This window comes from Podarcis erhardii (assembly GCF_964252035.2).
Source record: "Podarcis erhardii genome assembly, chromosome: 3".
NCBI lineage: Eukaryota > Metazoa > Chordata > Lepidosauria > Squamata > Lacertidae > Podarcis > Podarcis erhardii.
Window position 1 is genome coordinate 97,445,780 of NC_138507.1, and position 20,603 is coordinate 97,466,382.

Genomic DNA, 20,603 nt, shown 5'->3' on the forward strand with positions numbered 1-20,603 from the left:
GTGTCAGAGTTAATCATGGTTTAGCGTTAGATGCAAACCATGGCTGCTGCTAGTCTTGGAGCCATGTTTTCCAGTTCAGGTTTATGAGTGAACAGGGTTAGCGTTTGCTGTAAATGTAGCTCTAAACCATGGTTTGCACTAGGGATGGGGAACCTGTGGCCTTTCAGGTGTTGTTAGACTCCAGCTCCCATCATTCTTAGGGACCTTGGGATGAAGGGCAGGGAATAAATAAATAACCCCTGACCAATGGGACTGATGGGAGTTGGAATTCAACCAGAGCCAGAGAGACACAGGTTCCTCACCCATGGTTTACAGTCATGGGGGAAAGGAGGAGAAAATTATTATTCTAACCATTAGTATTAATAATAATTTCATTTATGAATCACTTCCCATGAGGCATCTTGAAGCAATTTACAATATAGTGACATATATAAAAATTACATATACAGAACAGTTAAAAACAGTTGCACGCTCTCTCACACACACATACAGTTACAGCTGCTTCAGGTTGCGTTTTTTTCGGGTTATGGACAGGTTACTTCCGGGTTTGGGTGGTTGCGCATGCGCAGAAGCGCTAAGTCGCACTTTGTGCATGTGCAGAAGCGCCGAATCGCAACCTGCGCGTGCACAGACGCGGGTTGCAAACTTGCATCCCGCACAGATCACGTTCGCAGCCTGAGCGTCCGCTGAATAACCATAACCCTCTAAATTTAAAATCTGTTTTAAAAAAGCAACACACACATAAAATCAATTCAGATCCAGCACAGAGGCCAGCTGGGATAAATACTTTTAGAAGGCTTGTTGGAAGAGGAACATCTTTGGTATGTGCTAAAAAACCAGTAGAGGAGGCACTCAGGAGAAGGGGAGTGGGGAACTTGTTTGTCCAAAATGGCTCTCTATCCGCACAGCACAGTTTCTGGGAAAAATTGTTTTGTTTCTTCTGGCTCATGGAAGGGCAGGGCGACATGGGAGCAATTCAGCAACATGTACTACCGTGTTGCTTGTTCACAGTAGGCCATGGTCTATGGCAGGAGTTACCAACAAGGTGCATGTGGGTTGAATCATGTCCATGTGGTCTTCTGCTGGCATCCATGATGGCTCTGAATGCCTCTGCCCCCATTGCCCCCTTAGTCATGAGGTGACTAATTTTATTCATAGAACAGAAGAAGGAAGTGTGATGTGTCGTTTACTCCTTCTCTCGTTTACTCCTCTCGTTTACTCCTTCAGCTCTCTGCCTGCTTTGCAAGACTCAGATTGAGTCTACTGGATCAGACATTGAACTGCATTGCTTGGCAATGCAAAGTGTGTGTGTGTTTACACTTTCTATTGGGGATGGAAGTTAATTTGCAGAAGTGGGAGAAAAACAACAGAGTGTGATGCCCATGGCACTTGTTCAGAAATCCCCAAGTACCCATGAGCCTAAGAGGTTTGGTGACCCCTGGTTTGCGGCTTAACATGACGTGTGGATGCGGTCAGAGAGTTAAAATAGGACAGTGTATCTTTGCAATGCCATTACTATGGAGAATGTTTTGTGTGTGCATGTGGGACAGAGCATGCTCCTTCAAAGCAAGCTGTCATTTCTGGCTTGTGTCAAGTTTAATTGTTCTTAATTATATGTAAATTGCCTTTAGATGGTGGCTTGGAAGGTGATTAATAAATCAGCGATGGCGATGAAGATAATTCTGTCTGGGTGGGAGGAAGTTGGTTTTAACTGTTCTTGCAAGGCGATGACCGTTACTTGCATAAAGGCAAATGTTCTGCCCCACTTAACCCTAAGCAAATAAACCTCATTTCTCCATTTGTGTGTGTGTTTTCCCCCAGCAGGGATCTGCCTTTGGCATGGGCAACCTTTCCCAATCCTGGAGGAGAAGAGCAGACACTGGAGCAGCGATATTCAAGTCTCTCTTGCTAAGAAGATCTAAAGCGTGAGAAGGCGAAGCCCCAGCAGCCATGCCGTTTGGGTTGAAATTGCGAAGGACCAGGCGCTACAATGTCCGGAGCAAGAACTGCTTTATGACTCGGATCCGCTTGTTGGACAACAACGTAATTGAATGTACTCTCTCTGTGGAGAGCACCGGGCAGGAATGTCTGGAGGCCGTGGCTCAGAGGCTGGAATTGCGAGAGGTGAGGGTAACCCAGGAAAAGACCATCTGCCGCCTGCAATTTGGCATATTTTTAGCTCGAGCTGTTTGTCATTTGGAATCTGTTTATTAGAGTCATGTTATTCTTGGAACTGGCCCGATCTTATCACTGAGTGGAACTTTGGCAAACGTACCCTGCTTACATAAAAGTCCATTACCTACGTTTTGGATGGTGATTCAGTGATATTTCCTGTCAGGTCCTAACTCTCTTAAGTGGTCTGAAAGAGAACTTCATTCTGTTTCTCCATAAGCGAAAAGGCTCCTTTTCGTGTTAGTTTCCACGTTGAGGCAGGGCATCAAACATGTTCAGAGTTCTACTCCCGTGAATATTTCTGTACAGTGGTACCTTGGTTCTTGAACAGCTTAGTCGCTGAATAAATCGGCTCCCGAACACCACAAACTTGGAATTATGTGTTCCGGTTTGCCAATGTTTTTCGGAAGCCGAACCTCCGATGTGGCTTCCACTTGCGTGCAGGAAGCTCCTGCAGCCAATCAGAAGCCGTGCCTTGGTTTTCAAACGATTTTGGGAGTTGAACAGACTTCTGGAACGGATTAAGTTTTAGAACCAAGGTACCACTGTATTTCACTGGAAAATAGTTACAAGGCACCTTTCCCACCCCCATATTTTACTGACAAAATTCACAACTCGCGAATGCAACCTGATTGTTCAGCTAGTGAAGCCATGTGCTTTTAATGCAGGATAAGTCATTCCTGCTCCTGCTGCATTCCATCGAGGTCAGTTCCTCCCCCATTCACTCTGGTCCAGTCATCACATAAATGTCTTGAGCTGTACGCAGTGGGCAGCTTTTTGTGCAAACCGGCACTTGCTTGCCAGGCACCGAGGAGAGAAATTTGCGGCTCACTAATTCTTTTTTTTTTGCTTGGAATGTTGGATGAGCTTCAGATAATCCTTTTTAAATAAATAAATAAATAACATTGTTTCTGGAATCTCTCCTGAAGAATTATGCCTCTTTCCCTGACTGTAGTACATCTATTTATTTATTTTAAAATCCCACTGGAAGCTGCTTCTGTTAGAAGCTGCTTTTAATTACTGTACTGTTCTACTGTACTGCCTCAAAATGATGTAAGTTTAAACCACACCCATTGCTTGGACTCATGGGACACTCATTTTAACACAACCAGTACTGGAAACCCGAATTTACGCTGATACATGAAATAATGGTAATCACTCTGATTCAGTTGTTTTGTTTCTAACCCAGGATCTGAAATTGGCTTCAAACCTTGGTTCATGATCTCGCTCTGATTAAAGCTAACCATGGTTGATGTCCGTGGTGATGCAGGGAGCTGTCTTTATATGAACTCAGACTATTTGTTCATCTATCCCTGCAGTGTCTCCAGTAGGGTTCTCCCCCCATCTGGGAGCTTCTGCATGCAAAGCATTTTCTCTACTTCTGAGTTATAGTTCTTCCTTTAACCAATTATAATATCAAGCCATTTGGGAGGGCGCGGGGAGTGAGGAAACTTACGTTTGAGAGAAGTGCGATATAATAATAATAATAATAATAATAATAATAATAATAATAATAATTTATTATTTATACCCTGCCCATCTGGCTGGGTTTCCCCAGCCACTCTGGGCGGCGTCAAACCGAATATTAAAAACAATACAGCATCAGACATTAAAAACATCCCTAAACAGGGCTGCCTTCAGTTGTCTTTTAAAAGTAAAATAGTTGTTTATTGCCTTGACATCTGCTGGGAGGCAGGGCAGGCGCCACTACCGAGAAGGCCCTCTGCCTGGTTCCCTGTAACCTCACTTCTCGCAGCGAGAGAACCACCAGAAGGCCCTCAGCGCTGAACCTCAGTGTCCGGGCTGAACGATGGGGGGTGGAGACGCTCCTTCAGGTATACATGACTGAGGCCATTTAGGGCTTTAAAAGTCAGCCCCAACACTTTGAATTGCTTATTCCTGATCCCTTAGGACTAATCAAAGGATGAGGAAGTGTTATATTTATTCTGATCTCAGGACTGGCAAAAATTCAGTTGTTTCCCACTCTTTGTTTGATCATAAATCGTAAGTGCAAGGTGTATGTTGGTGCCAGAATCCCAGAATGTCTTGAACCCATTCACAAGCCCAGATGCCCTGTGAAATTCCACCACTAAGCTGCTGTGAAAAGTCACATGAATTATTGCCCAAGCTTGGATGTCCAGAGTTGGAGAACTAACTACTTTGCCATTTAGTATAGGATGGAAGAATGAAGCAGTAGCTTAGCAGTAGAGCATTTACCTTGCATGTGGAAGGCCTCTGATTCAATCCTTGGCATCTTAAGGTAAGGCTGAGAATTGTCCCCCTGGGGTTTCAATGCCAGACATTGTACCAGCGGCTCTAGATAGTTCTGCAGCTCTGACTTGGTCTGAGGCAACTTCTTAGGTTCATAAAAATGAAAGCTATTATTATTTGGTAACTGTTAATACACATAGATTTTAATTTATCGGATGAAGGAAATGGGAGAGGGTTTTTTGCTCTTTGTAAACTTGCCCAGCGAATAAACCTGCTTTTAAACTCTTCCTCCCCCTCTCCAGACACACTATTTTGGCCTTTGGTTTCACAGCAAGAGCCAGCAAGTGCGATGGGTGGAATTGGAGAAACCGCTGAAAAAGCAGCTGGACAAGTTTGCCAGCGAGCCTTTGCTGTTCTTTGGGGTCATGTTCTACGTGCCCAGCGTTGCCAGACTACAGCAAGAAGTCACAAGGTACCTAAAGCTCTGTTTCATTATACTTTTCGTAGTTAAGACCGCTGCCTTGCTGCAGGTGTCACCAATAGCAGACGGCTTGGTGGGGTGGAGGGGCTTACCTGACCTCCTGGCAGGTGAGTTGCTGCTGCTTACCAGGCGGGGTGAGATGCCAAACGGGGTGATGCCAGATTGACTGCGCTGGTGCAATGGTACTATGCTGACTTGGCTGCTGCCTGGATCACCCAGCAGCAATGGCTCACCTACCACAAGGTGACCTAAGCAGTGTTGATCACTGCTGAGTGTAACATTTGCTCCCAATTTTGAGACCATGGTTTGCCGGGAGGGTATCTCAGGAAGAGTTGCTAGGTACAGTCATACCTCTTGTTACGTTTGCTTCAGGTTGAATATTTTCAGGTTGCGTCCCGTAGCGACCTGGAAGTAACGGAACGGATTACTTCCGGGTTTCGCCGCTCACGCATGCGCAGATGCTCAGAATGACTTCATGCACGTGCGCAGACGCGGCGAATCACGACCCGTGCAGACGTGGGTTGCGTTCTGCTCATGATGCGAACGGGGCTCTGGAACGGATCCTGTTCGCATCCAGAAGTACCACTGTACTGAAAAAACTCTGGGGACCAGTCCGTAGCATAAATTTGCATAAGATTTACATATGGAGGCAATTTTAGGCTGATTTTCAGAGGGGGAGGGGGTAAGCAAAAACAGAACTCCGCAGTGCCATCTGGTGTCACGGTGTTAGAATGCATAAACAACGCACATAAGGCTCGTTTTCGTTGCCAGTGTAGCTGAACCCTGTGTCTGCATTGGATCCAAAATTGTTTTGACTGTTTTCATGCATGCAGTTGTTTTATATGTGGTTTTATTGTATTGTAAGATTGCTTCAAAGTGCTTCATATGTAGCAATTGACAAATAAAATAAAATAAATAAATAAATGAGGCTTAAACAACATCAGGCAGGAATGTGAGCAATTCCTCTCCCCTCCCCCCAAAAGTCGGTACTTTAATTACAGACCCATTAAACGGCAAATTTGTGGCCATCCAGCTGTTCTCTGTATTGCCAGCCGTCTGCAGGTGGAAGTACAGTACTTGTCTGGTGTAGCTGAAGCACCTGCAATTTGAATAGTTACCTGGTATAAAGCAGTCTTTATGGCCCTCTGAAGGACAGATATTTGCATGGATTGCTAATTTAAGTCGGCTCTTCAAGTGTAATGCATCCCTTGCTGCTGATATAGATCCCTGTTTATAATACTTGCAGATCAAACGGCCATGTTTACACGGCTCTCTAGTTGCACAGACAAAATCCACCATATGGCCGTGTTACCTGACTTACGCTGCAATCCTATTTGTGTCGTCTCAGAAACATGCCTCGTTGAGTTCAGCAGTGGCTCTAGATTTTCTCCAGTCTAGGTCACTGTGGATGATTCCAGCAGAAATCCTGAGCTGCCATTTTAGTGTTTCTAGATAGACACAGGTTTTGAACTTCTTCCTGAAAGAACATGAGTGGCATTTGAATCTCCTCAGGCCCACTGAAATGTAATGTGCCAAGGCCTATTCACTTGCATTGAAATTAGTGTAATATGAAAGCAGGCTACAGAGCTCAAGAAGTACGGTATTGTTTGTTTTTTACATTTTCAGTAAATTTTAAGGCCTGGTGCGGACCTTCCATGTGTTTTCCGGTATGAATTCCCCCCCTCCATTTGCGGGTTGCTTTAACTTTGCAGTAGTGTTGCATCTGCACAGAAACAAATCAGGAGTAACGTTAAAACAGGTGGTGTGGCTGTAGCATGGCTGAGCCCCCTCATGCATCCTTTCTCACATGGGTTGGTTATGTGAATCATCCTTAAGATGTCCAATGCCACAGGAACTCAGCTCCTTATACCAGGTCCATTCCCTAACCAGTGTGACATTTTCCAGGGCTTGAGAGGAAAGAAAAACACCATAAATAATTATCTGTATGAAATATTGAAGGTCACATTTATAAAAGGCCCCCACATCAAAAACACAGTGGCAACAAGATGTTTATGCAGAGGACAGCAAGTTGGCTTATCATGCGGTATTTTGAAGTCCAACTGAGTTGCACTAATTTCACTCATCCGTCTTTGCGGATTCCATTTTGTCTGCCTTTTCCATGCCAGGCTCATAGTTCGTGATTCTAACCAGGATCAATTTTCCCAGATACATCTTTTTTTCTCTGTCTCGGCATCCAAAGCAAAGTAAGATAAAGTGAGGAACTCGTAATGTGAGCAGTGTTCTGTCATTGTTTATCTACCAGCCTGTTCTTCTCATCCTGTGATTCTAACTTTCCTGGAAAACGATGCAGGATGAAAATCTGTTTTGTGATGGCAAGGGGAGTTATAAATCAAGAAGGAAAAACAGTTGTGCCTCCATCTCTCCCTGCACCCATTGTTTCCTAGCAAGGAAGAAGGCACTCATAGTTTCCTTAAACATTTCAGTCTGCTTTGCAATATACTCTTTTTGCATGTTTAAAACTGTTGCAGTGTGAGAACACTGTTTTTAAGTGCCTTCCCTCCATTTTGCAATTTTTAGTGCAAATATTAATCCTTTGGTCAGGTAACTATTGTTTCTAAACAGTGCACTTTTCATCACCTTGATTAGTTTGGGTATCCTACTGTACCAGTCTGCCTTTGAACTGGGGGCTGCTGATCAGATTATTTTGCTCCAGGATGTGGATCCCCCCCAATCTTTTTTCACCCCAAGTACCCACACTGGTCTCATGCATATGGCTGCAGAATTCATGCTCACAATGCACACCATAGGAAAATAGGTCCTGCATGGCTGCAGGTATCTTCCAAGGGGGGCCAAATTTTGGCACACTTTTAATAGCCGAGCTTTCCTTCAATATTATCGGTAAAATGTTGCAGACCTGTTGTGAAACCTGGAACAGGCACCTTTTGAAAGTTATGTGACTAGGCCAGGCACCTTTTGAAAGTTATGTGACTTTTTCATAGTGGGTGTTTTTGTATGGTCATGTGTTGGATTTAATGTTCTTGGATTCTTTGTTTTCATTCCACGGGATTCTTCTAGAGGGGTCAGAACTTTCTCCTGTGGGCTTTGGAATGAGAGCGCCTTCATGGTTTTAATTCGCTGTTTATAAAAATAATTTGCTGAGGATGGCAAACCCTTCTCCCTGCTGACTCCCACCAGTGAATGGAGAGCTTGTTCCCATTGTGTTGAGTATTGAAGCCTGAACTCTTTGCGGCAAATATCTTAAGACCATATTGAGGCTTTGCTAGGCTCTCAGCCTTGAAAAATGGGGAGGGGGGAGATTGTGTAGGTCAGGGAGATGAAGGCAGAATATTCATACAGTATTTGAAAACATTTGAAATGTGTATTGCCTAACTTGGAAAAGTCAGACATATCTAGCTGCAACTTACTGTCTGTAGATATTAGAGCAATTTCATGTTGGTAATTAGTACAGTGGTACCTCGGGTTACAGACCCTTCAGGTTACAGACGCTTCAGGTTACAGACTCCGCTAACCCAGAAATAGTACCTCGGGTTAAGAACTTTGCTTCAGGATGAGAACAGAAATCACGCAGCAGCAGCGTGGCGGCAGCAGGAGCCCCCATTAGCTAAAGTGGTGCTTCAGAACGAATTAAGTTCTTAACTTGAGGTACCACTGTATTTATTTCTTTATTTTACTCGAGTCATGTCCTGCTCTTTAGCAGGGCTTCCAGTGGTTACCCATTCAAGGGGTTGAATGGTCTACACCTGGTCCACCCACAACAAGGGTGCTGTTTGGGGGAGACTGTTGGTGGGAACAAACTGTGGTTAAGCTTGGCTACAGTTAATTTGAAAGAAAGGGCTGGGCAGGTGGATTCTCCAAACTCTGGTGCAAGGTTAGGAGAGTTTGGTATTTTATTATTTAACTTAAAGTTCCTTTGTCCAGGTCCCAGCTGAACATTATACATGATGCTGCAACTGAGTCACTTTCAATTACCCATCTCCCCAATCTACATTTCCCTATTTGGCTAATGTCAGAATGAGGGTTCTGGATTGGGTAGATTCAGGTTAGCTCATAACTGTGGTTTAATTGGGCCTATCCCCCATGCCTCCTAGATTTTGGGTTAAATAAATGCAGTTTCTTCACCGCTTACATTGACAGTTTTTTTGTTAATGCCATTTATGTCAGAAACCTTCCAGATCAAGTCTGTATGTATGGCCTGAATGAGCAGCTTGCTTTGTGTGATTGTTTTACATTTGATTGAGACTGGGCTGCCTGGGGGGGGGGCAGCTTTAAAAATAATATACACATCATGGCGCTTTAAACATTCACTGTTAAAAAGCATGTCTAAAGAAGAAAATATTTAAAAATATTTTTTAGAAACATTGAGGATTCCTTCCCCCAACAAACACACTCAGAACGACATGGGAAACAGCAGTACTTTAGTACTGTACTTCAAAAGAATGAACTTTGAAAAGTGTAGCCAAGGGGTGTGTAAAACGCTCGTGGCTTCTATTGGTACGTGGAGCAAGTGATATGGCATGGCTCTACCAAATGAAACTAAAACCTTAGAGGCAAACAAAACATTTTGTGGTAAGATCAAAACGCTTGAAGCAAGATGGTTTGCTTAGAACTTCCTTCTTAAAGACCACAATTCTAAACAGTTTTACAGCTAGGAATTAAGCCCCATTGGACGCAACAGGCCTTACTTCTAAATCAACATGCAGAGGATTGTACAATGTGCTTTTCTGCTGTAGAATAATGCATTTCTCCTGGGTGGGACTGGGGTGTGTGTGTATTCAGATTAGTCTGATGGCAGCTTTATATCATTGAGGCAGCAGGCGCACGTATAATATGCATTGACATATCTCTCGGTGACTTGTGCTTGTACACATAGGTTCGTTGAAAGTTTTTGGTATGAAACAATTGCCCGTTTCACCTGCGCAATGGCGTTGCAAAGTCAGAGTGTCACAAATATACATGTGTGAACTCGTCCTTTGTAATACTTGGGGAGTCTATGGAGTGGGCAGTCCGAGAACCTTTGATCGATTTCTACACTGATGCATAGTCAAAACTGACATGATTTAATGCTAGATTCAAGTAGGTAGACATGTTGGTCTGAGGCAGTCGAAATAAAAAAATTAAAAATAGCACCTTAGAGACCAACTAAGTTTGTTTAAGGTATAAGTTTTCGTGAAGAAGTGTGCACGCACACAAAAGCTTATACCTAAAACAAGCTTACTTGGTCTCTAAGGTGCTACTGGACTATTTTTTAATTATTTAATGCTGTGGAGGCTCATTCAGTTCTCTTGCAGAGGCTTCAAATATCTGAAAGACCATCTCCTTCCCTACAGTCCCTCTTGGGTGTTAAGATGGGCACCCAACACCAGCGGCGTAGCGTGGGTTGTCAGCACCCGGGGCAAGGCAAGTAATTTGCGCCCCTAACCCCTAACCTGCCACCGCTGCCAGCTTCTTCTTGCTGCTGCCTGGGCTGGGGTATTTACTGTAAGGTAGCCACGGCGGCGGCAGGTCCGTGTCAGGTGATCTGAGGCGAGTTGCCGCTGGCGCTGCCGCCCAAACGACGCCGCTTGCCCGGAGGAGGAGGAGGGCAGAGAGGCGAGGAAAATGCAACATGGCCCAGCAGCTGCGGCGGCGGGGCTGTGAGGAGGGGCTGCCTGGCGCACCCTCCGCGGCGAGCGCTGAGAGCCGCTGCCTGCCGGACGCCTTCAGCCCGGACGCGCGCACAGCTCGTCGGTTCCGCGAGACATAGGGCTCTGCTACAGCCTGTGCCCGAGTCTCTTCGGTGACTCCGGAGGCGGCGAGCGCGCCCCCCAGAAGTTGCGCCCGGTGCGGTCGGCCCCCCCTGCACCCCCCACGCTACGCCACTGCCCAGCACCCTCAAAACTTAACGGTTAATTTTAGGATGAACGAGGGGTGGGGCAAGGCTTGGGAGGTGTAGAATGTGGGCATACCGCAGGACCTTTTACTGTATTAAAAGCCCCAGTTCGCTGTAATCTAACTTGCTGAAATCTGTTCGCTCTCATTGCCACCTGGAGATGTGAGCCATACGCAATGTGGCTAGTTAGTTGGTTGGTTGAACAAGAGTAGAAAAAAAGAAGCTTCCTGAATTCATGGTATTCTGGTTTCCTTCCTCTGCACTTCATGGGAACACAACTGAGTCAGTGATCAGAGCAAACCTCGTTTGAGGACACAAGGAAGACCGGAAAGCTGCTTATCATTTGAGCCCTTTCAGCAATGTGCTGTATTTATATTGGAAATGACAGGGCTGTTTTTCCTTTGGCTCTCAGCTACAGAACTGCTGCTGCTTTCCCAGTCCCTTAAAAAAAAAGTATTACAATGTGAACTGGAAAGGGAAAAAAACATTACGGTGCTTTGGCATGATCTAAAATTAGGTGTGGTACAGTGGTGCCCCGCAAGACGAATGCCTCGCAAGACGGAAAACCCGCTAGACGAAAGGGTTTTCCGTTTTGGAGGTGCTTCGCAAAACGAATTTCCTATGGGCTTGCTTCGCAAGACGAAAATGTCTTGCGAGTTCCTGTGGGTTTTTTTCCTTCCACCCCCCTTTTTCTAAGCCGCTAAGCCGCTTATCTGCTTATCTGCTAAGCCGATGAGCCGCTAAAAGCCGCTAATAGCGCTAATAGCGCTAATCCGCTAAGCCGTCAATGGGCTTGCTTCGCAAGACGAAAAAACCGCTAGACGAAGAGACTCGCGGAACGGATTAATTTCGTCTTGCGAGGCACCACTGTAGTATCAAGAAGAAGCTCAGATTTAGGTATATTTTTTCTTGCTTTAAAAATGTGTTTCTAGTTGTATGTTTTACGGGAAGAGGGGGTGGGATTGCTCAGGAACAGGAACAAAAGAGTTTGATACCTGATTAGCAAGTTTCCATTTGAGTTGCACCTCGAAGCACACTTTTCTATAAGATGGTTGTGAGTTTCCAATGAAAATGCATATTGTAACTTTAAACATGGTTTTCGTAAAGTTGACAACCCTATTAAGTAGAAGCACGGGGACCAACTTGTACATTTGGCAGCTAAAATGAATGAGCTTGCTTGTGTCTTAAGAGCAAGCACTTTACCTGTCTCTTCTTCAGGTGTGCACCATAAGAAGAAATTGGAAATACCATACCCACTACAGTGGTACCTCAGGTTACATATGCTTCAGGTTACATATGCTTCAGGTTACAGACTCCGCTCACCCAGAAATAGTACCTCGGGTTAAGAACTTTGCTTCAGGATGAGAACAGAAATTGTGCTCTGGTGGCACGGCGGCAGCGGGAGGCCCCATTAGCTAAAGTGGTACCTCAGGTTAAGAACAGTTTCAGGTTAAGAATGGACTTCCGGAACGAATTAAGTACTTAACCCGAGGTACCACTGTATTGGGTTTAAAGCAACTGAGGTTTGTTATTATATCCAAACCAGGAACAGTAATTACTTTAACCTTTGGTTTATTGGAAAAATCCAGCACCAGAAACTATGGTTTGATTCAGTATAACATGGTTTAAATTAACCACAATTTGCACTTGAAGCAGATTTTCCCCATCTCCTCCTGTGGCGTGCACTGAAAAAGGAAAGGGGAAAACGTGAGCCTGAAGTTTAAGCAGGTTCACTCATGTAGCACCAAGCTCCATTTTAGCTTTGCATCTGAATCAGACCATGGAAATATCTGACAATGGGGAAGTTTCTGAAATTTGCCTGCAAGAACAAAGATCCTGAATTCACACCACAAATTGATCATTCACAGTGCAGTCCTACCCATGGCTACTTGGAAGTAAGTCCTGTTGAATTGGTTGGGACTTACTCCTAGGTAAGTAAGCCTTGGGCATCACCCCAAATCAACCACCACATTTTGTGTTCACATAAACCCTAAGCAGCAGTCTTGAAGACCTTAGTACAGCTTAGTAGTTTATCACTTCTAGTAGAAGTTTATCACTTTGTAGCAGATAGGTCATCCCTCTTCTCTGCCTGGCAGAAACCACCAGGAACCACCAACAAGGAGGAGGGGAAATCTGCTAATCCACTGGGAAGGGTTTGGTCCTGGGCATGTTGAGACCATGATGTGCCGAAGAGTGTTGGCAGTGCAGAAGGAGGGTGCCCCTTTGCATCTTTTTATAAATATAGCAACAAAGATGATTCATAGTGTTCCTGCCCAAACAGTGACATCACCTAAGCAACAGAATCTTGTTTAATCAGTTGCCATTAATTTGATTTTAATTGATTTTTATAATGAAATATTTTTAGAATGTGCGATTATCTGATTGTTTGATTGTTGTTAGCCGCCCTGAGCCCGGCTTCGGCTGGGGAGGGCGGGATATAAATAAAATTTAATAATAATAATAATAATAATCTCATGCTGCTGGTGGGGTGGGACTGCTTAAATCAATTTCCTTGCTACCCGCTTGCAATCTCAGCACAAGCAATTCTTTGCCCTTGCTCGCTGTCCCGGTTCCTGCTGGGGAAGGTTTCTGCTTGCAAACGTTCAAAAACACCTTGCTGCTCATGAGAAGCAAGCAGGCTTTTTGACCTTTTTATGTGCCAGATTATGGGTTGAATTATGGCTCCACCAGATGGCCCTGCCAAAATGTAACCAGACTAGGTGTTGGTTAATAGTATTCATAGTTCTGCTGGAAGCTACCTTATACTGAGTCAGACCTTTGGCCCATCAAGTTCAGTGTTGTCTACTCTGACAGGTAATGGCTCTCCAGGATTTGAGACAGGGGTCTCTCCCAGCCCTACTTGGAGGTGCCAAGGATCAGGGCCGGCCAACCCATGTGGCAAGGTGAGGCAACCACCTCAGACAGCAGCACCCAGAGAGGCAGCAGACCCAGCCTCCAAGGAATGCATCGCCCTTTCATAATTTTTTTTATTAAAGATTTTCTTGATTTACAAAAGTATGTGCATTGTTTCTCTCTTGTATTTTCCCCCACGAACTCCCTAGATGCAGTCAAAAAACAATGGGAGGATGACATAGGCTATGAGATTAACCCCAGTCAATGGACCAAAATGTGGTCTAACCCCCCCTTTAAATCCCTATCAACAGAAAGAAAAAAACTCACTCTGAAACTCACCTACAGGTGGTACCTAACACCAAGAAAACTAGCGCTAATACGCCCAGGAACCTCACCAAATACTGGAGAGGGTGCACCTCCACAGGCACATACTTCCACATGTGCTGGGAGTGCCCCAAAATCCAACTATTCTGGACAACAACCATACAAGAAATAAGTAAAATAACCAAGCAAGTATTAGAAATCACCCCAGAATTGGCCTTACATCTTCCAAGACAATAATGCAGCATGCTTTTTCGAGGCTGGATCTGCCACCTCCCCGACAGCCCCCACAATGCCACCTCTGCAGCAGCCTCTCAAAGGCAGTGTTGGCCCATCCTTAGGGAGAAAATGGTGGGGGCTGCTCTCTGGAGTCTGCACCCACCCGGCTTGATTCAGAGCAGACCTCTTTCACCCTACAGCAGCCTTCAACCATCATGTAAGGTTGATTTGATTTCTTCCCACCCCTTGTTCCTGGTGTACATCTTCACTCGCCTTTTCTTCCCTGGAGGGGTGGGGATGCCATTTTGTGGTTCGTCTCAGGTGCGCAAAATGTCTTGGGTCAGCCCTGGATGCAAGGCAGGTGCTTCATCACTGAGCTTCAGCCCTTCCCTGTGTCAGGTGGTAGTGGTATGTAAAGATAGAGTAATACTTATTTATATATTTTATTAATTTAATAATTTATAGGCCACTTAACCCTTCCCCTGCTGAAGAAAAAATTCATGCTTGCTTTATTTGGTCAGGCTGTTTGGGCTACTGGTTGGCCACTGTGAGAACAGGATGCTGGCCTAGATGGCCTGATCCAGCAGGCTTTTCGTATGTTCTTAACTAAGTTGTTGTTTGCGTGAACGAGGTCAGCTTGTGTAGTAGTAGTAGTAATAATAATAATAATAATAATAATAATAATAATAATAATAATTTATTTATACCCTGCCCATCTGGCTGGGCTTCCCCAGACACTCTGGGCAGCTTTCAACAAAATATTAAAATACAGTAATGCATCAAACATTAAAAGCTTCCCTAAGCAGGGCTGCCTTCAGATGTCTTCTAAAAGTCTGGTAGTTGTTGTTCTTTTTGACATCTGGTGGGAGGGCGTTCCACAGGGCGGGTGCCACTACTGAGAAGGCCCACTGCCTGGTTCCCTGTAACTTGGCTTCTCGCAGTGAGGGAACTGCCAGAAAACCCTCAGTGCTGGACCTCAGTGTCCGGGTAGAACAGTAGGGGTGGAGACGCTCCTTCAGGTATACTGGACCGAGGCCCTTTAGGGCTTTAGAGGTCCAGACTTTCTCCCCATTTGCCCCTGAAATTGCCTCTGGAGGGTTGCGGAGAAAACCCAGAACAGGTTTAGGGGGCACATGGGTGGGATGGGGTGGCAAGTCCCATTGCACGTGGGGACCTTATTCTTTGCATTCATACCCCTCTTAGCACCCTTTGCATCTTGAAGTTCACTCTTGTATCTAAGAATTACCCCCTCTCAGCTGCATTATATTTAAATTAGAACCACGTATTGCATTCCTCGGCCACCATTCCATCCCAGTGATGACTCCTATGCTGCCTAAGCCCCAGAATTGTGAATCCATTACTGTTTAGACAGCATCAGTTTGAATTTAGAGGTTGATGATCCATTAGAGAATTGTGTTCTGCAGCAAAGTATGGACTCCCGGTTTCCATCAGGGCTGCAGAGTCGTTCCCATGAACTCAAGAACTGGCCATCCCTTGTATAAACTGTTGAGGGAGAGCTTAATGTAATTAGCTGCATTTGCATAACCATTGTAATATGCAAACGAGCCTGAAAGAAGATGGGAGTTGAAAAGTGTGACACAATTTCCTTTGCGCCTTTCTTGCATCTTAGTGCTTGCGGAGTTCAATTAACCCTCTTTGTTACGGAAAAAAATGAAAGCAATAATTAAAACGAGACAACTTACTGACTAATTGTACGAGGCATTTTCAGCATGACTTGTTTGAAATAACTAAAGTGGCCCTGACCTTTTTGGGTTTTACAATCTGTAGATTTCTCTGTAATGGGGATGTGATTTTTCCTCAGATGAAAATAGGAAAAGCATCTCTGCAGATGCTTCTACGCAGAAAAATAAATGGTAGTTCCCACTTGTGCAAGGAGGGGAAAGATAATTATCTGAATATGATTAACTCCCCCCCCCCTCTTTCTCCCCCCCCCCATGTAGTTAACAGTGAGGAATTTATGTACTGTGAGAGGTCAGTGAATGGGTAACTAACGTAAATGAATGCAGCTTTGTTCTACTAGGGCGTTCAAATAATTCACTGGAGAGTGGCTGATGAATAATTTGAAGGGAAATATAAATATATCCTCAAAATTTCATGAGATGTTCAATCTCTCCACAGCCTCTATTGGCACAGCAGCGTTTCAGTGTGACCATCAAGCTACACCAGTGAGCAGACCCAATGCCAGTGTACATTCGACTCTGACAGTAAAAGGACTTGCTCAGTCTTTGCCCAGGTCGGATAACAATGTCGCTGGTTTGCACAGAACCTTAAGCAACAGGGGCTACATGCGCACCGAGGCAAAGCATTGCATTCACATGCTCTCCCCCCCCTTGCCCTGTTGGGTGTGGAAGGAAGGAGAATTTCTGCCAACTGTACCTTGAAAGCACTGTGACATCACTTGAACAGTCACATCTTCCCAAAAGAATCCTGGGAACTGTGGTTTGTTAAGGGCATCAAGAATTCTTAGGAGGCTCTGGTTCCCCTCCCAGAACTACAATTCCCACAGTGCTTTACCACTGAATCCCTCTTCCCAGGGATTTTTAAAAGGAATCATACCAGATTCTTCCCTGATGAGGACTCCTCTAGTGGGGTCATGACACACCACGCCCCAGTGCCTGCAGACTCCATTGCCAGCGTACCCAACCCCGAAGGCAATCGGGTCAACAGAGGGTAACCAAATGTATAATTTGAAAACAATCCTGTTGCACAGGTGATTCTGAAGCTGGGATTTAGTTAACAACACCGTTGAGCCTACAAGTCGCAAAAGAATTCCATTCGCTTGCCCAGACCTGTGGCGTTTCTGCAGAGCTTAGCGCTGTAGCGAGCTGTAAACACATACCTGGGCGCAAGCTGCTGGGTACAAGGATGTCACTTTTACATAACCCCTCTTGAGAGATGACCCACATTGGCTTGGGATTGCAAAGGGCATCTCTACATAAATACAGCTGAAGCCCATGCATACAGTGGTACCTCAGGTTAAGAACTTAATTTGTTCTGGAGGTCCGTTCTTAACCTGAAACTGTTCTTAACCTGAGGTACCACTTTAGCTAATGGGGCCTCCCGCTGCCACCACTGCACGATAGATGTTCTCATCCTGAAGCAAAGTTCTTAACCCGAGGTACTATTTCTGGGTTAGCGGAGTCTGTAACCTGAAGCGTCTGTAACCTGAAGCATCTGTAACCCGAAGTACCACTGTACTTACTTAGGAGTAAGTCATGTTCAGTACAGTGGGACTTGCCTCCAAGTAAGAGTGACTTTAAAAGAGGCTTATCATTCCAATTTCTATACAAACTGCTTACAACCTGGAAGATAATGTGTCGCTTCACTGTGAGAATCTGTCTCAGGCTCACGTGCTTTCTCCTCCTTTCATCCTCTCTCCTCTGTCTATTTTCTTTATTCGAGGCAAACCATCGTTTGCTGTTTTATGTGAACTATCAAAATGAAGGTGGGTTTCCCCTTATATACAAGGAACCAAAGCAGAATCAAAGCTATTCCACTTCACTTTTGCAAGGAAGCTGCATCTCATAGTTTCCCAGTGCATGCAAAACAGCCAACAGAGGTTTGCTTCAAACTTTGAAAGGAGGCAGGGAATCACATGAGAGATGAGGAATACACTGGAGATTGGGCCTTTTCAGTGGTGGAGTTCCCTTCCAAGATATATATGATGGGCTGCCTCAGCTCAGGTCTTTTAGGAAAGTTTTTAAAACTCATTTGTTTTCCTTGGTTTTTACTTGAAGGTTTTACTGCACATTCTCCTCCTGGGGTTTTTTTGGTAGCTATTGGATTTTATTGCATTGGGCTTATTTAAGCCGACTCTTTTTTAAAAAAAATATATATATTGAATCATATGTTCCAGTGTTACGGTTAAAATTGTCCATTTGCTATTAACACAAGTTGTCTTGGGAAGGCTACATAGCCGTGAAAGACAGCTTAGAAAGATTTGAAACAAATCCTGACCTGTAAAATGGGAATAATAATCAGGCATGCCATGGTTTTCAGCATCACGCTTGTTCTGGACCACATATTTGAAATGTGGATTGCAGTAAGTTACTCTATGGGCAACAAGTAAATGATAAATATGCAGTGGTACCTCGAGTTAAGAACTTAATTCGTTCTGGAGGTCTGTTCTTAACCTGAAACTGTTCTTAACCTGAGGTACCACTTTAGCTAATGGGACCTCCTGCTGCTGCCGCAGCACGATTTCTGTTCTCATCCTGAAGCAAAGTTCTTAACCTGAGGTACTATTTCTGGGTTAGTGGAGTCTGTAACCTGAAGCGTCTGTAACCTGAGGTACCACTGTAAAGGAACGATCCACCAAGGATGGTTCCACGCGCTCCACGTACTGAAAGCATTTTTACAAGAAGACTTTGCAGCGCATCTCATTTTTAACATTTGGCCTCGCCATATCCTTAAGATTCTTCTAGCATGAATCTCATCATCTGACTTGGCTATTAACCTGGCTGAATACCAGAGGAATCTTCAAACTGTTGACTCACATTACTTCAGTATGTAACCAAAGCTTCTTTCCCTCACACTGTAATGTTAGTCGCATGTCCCTTTCAGAGCAAGCAGAAGCATATTTGGGGATGATTTGGTTGGTGTGGCTTGGCACAATTAAACTCTATTATGGTGAGCTGTGTTCCTTACTGTGCGTGGAAGTTGTCTGTGGGATAGTCTGACCCCCATCACATGAATCCCTGTTATCCAAAACTTTTCAATTCAAGTTCCCCATATAAAGCATTGCCTTATAGTGCTAAATTGACACTTATTTCTTAAATAATTCTTGTGCCCCCTTTAGCTGCTATGTATGAATGATAAAGCTGTCAATGGCAACTAGTTGTGAGAGCGATATCATTATGTCCACTACACAGCTATGCCGGTTTATACCAGTTGCTGCTGGGGAGCTGAAGTGGGGAGGGTGCCGTTCTTGGCTTTCTGTAGGCACCTAGTTGGCCACCTTGAGAACAGCATGCTGGATCCAGCAGGGCTCTTCCTGTATTAAAAATAACACAGATATGGAAGAACAAGGAAACCCCGACTAAAGAACTATGGCAAGAGAAACTGATGGACTATGCAGAATTGGCAAAATTGACTCATAAACTACGGGACGAGGATAACTGTGACTTTAAAGATGAATGGGAACCTTTTACAAAGTACTTAAAGAAACAACCAAGTGAACTGGACTCCTTGGCAGGTTTTGAATGAACACTCACAAATTTTTTATTGACAATAATCAGTCAGACAAATTAAGGATTTATACAATTATGTAACATGCAGAGAATAGCATCTGTAGAGAAACCAGAGACTGGAGCTGAGGGAAGTCGGGGGGGGGGAGGGGAGGGGGTTATTTTATGGGGGGAGGGGGGAAATGGGGGGGATCAAGGATGATATGTATTAAGACAATATGTTTTGTTTTGACCCTGGGAAGAGAGTGGTCACAGCAGGGGAAAGCAGGGTGCTGAGAATTCCAACCCATTATTTCGAGTGGCAGGCACTGACTTAGCCAATGTCCAGTGCAAACTGTTCAGCACTCTAATTATAAGAAGCACATGGTGTTCAGCTGGGACTTTTTTTAAAAAAAAAAGGAAAGGAAAGGAAAGCATGCTCTTTCCCCCACCCTCTTGCTTCCTGCCCCGCTCATTTCAGCTGCCTTTTCTCTTTTCAAATTGTCTTTTCCTTGTTCCTTTCCAAGCTTGACAAATTGGGTTAATCCCATTGGGCCTCTGTGCTTTTTTTTTTTTTTAATTGCTGTCACCTTGTTTCGGATTTGCTACAATTTATGGTCCTAGTTCAGCTGAGGTATGCTCAAGAATGTCTTTGAAAGGGGAGTAAAGAATTGGAGGCTATTCCAGAAATGTGTGTCTGATGTTTGGAAGAAAAAAAAAAACCCAACAACCCAAAACCTGCATGTTTCTGGTACTGTCCTGAATCTCCTGGTATTTTGGATTAACCCTGATTAATAGGTGGTTGTGAAGGGAGTTTGGTGTGCTTATGCATTGTACTTTGTCTCCCTGTAATTTGCTTTAATTAATTCAAGAGTTCAAGGGCAGGCACTAAGGACTGGGTTGAGACATGCCTTCCATTTTGTTGCAAAAGCACATGCTATATTACTGCCCCCCTTTTAAAAAAAACACCCCAAAGGTTTAATCTTAATGCATTTATTTTAAGTGTCTCTTTTGCCTTGGTTTTAATGTATCTATATGGGGGCTTTCTTGTCTTTCTCTTTGTTTGTTTTCAAGGCACTTCAGGTTGCCCCAGGCAAGTAAAGCAACTAATCAATTCAAAAAATATTAATAAAAATGATTATTTTAGTACATCCAAAACCTGAAATCTGTTGAGGACAAAAATGAGTAAGATTTGTGGGAGAACATTAATTCCCAGTTGGTGATGGCAGGTCCCCAACCCTTACCCTGCGCCCTCCCCCTCAACATAGGAAAGGAGAAAACGAGCCCGGAATCAAAGAAGAGAGGGGAT

The 20,603-nt window shown here is 44.4% G+C and overlaps 1 protein-coding gene across 3 annotated transcripts in view; it reads left to right on the forward strand.

Moving 5' to 3' along the window:
- Positions 1-20,603, forward strand: part of PTPN14 (protein tyrosine phosphatase non-receptor type 14) — a 439,438-nt gene that overhangs the window by 40,680 nt on the left and 378,155 nt on the right. For 2 of the 3 annotated variants that reach the window (XM_081854529.1, XM_081854527.1), the window contains exons 2-3: positions 1,822-2,124; positions 4,686-4,855. In XM_081854529.1, coding sequence (XP_081710655.1) covers positions 1,951-2,124; positions 4,686-4,855 — 344 coding nt within the window. In that variant the 5' untranslated portion in view covers positions 1,822-1,950. The remainder of the gene's footprint in view (positions 1-1,821; positions 2,125-4,685; positions 4,856-20,603) is intronic. The other variant, XM_081854528.1, reaches the window with a different exon arrangement.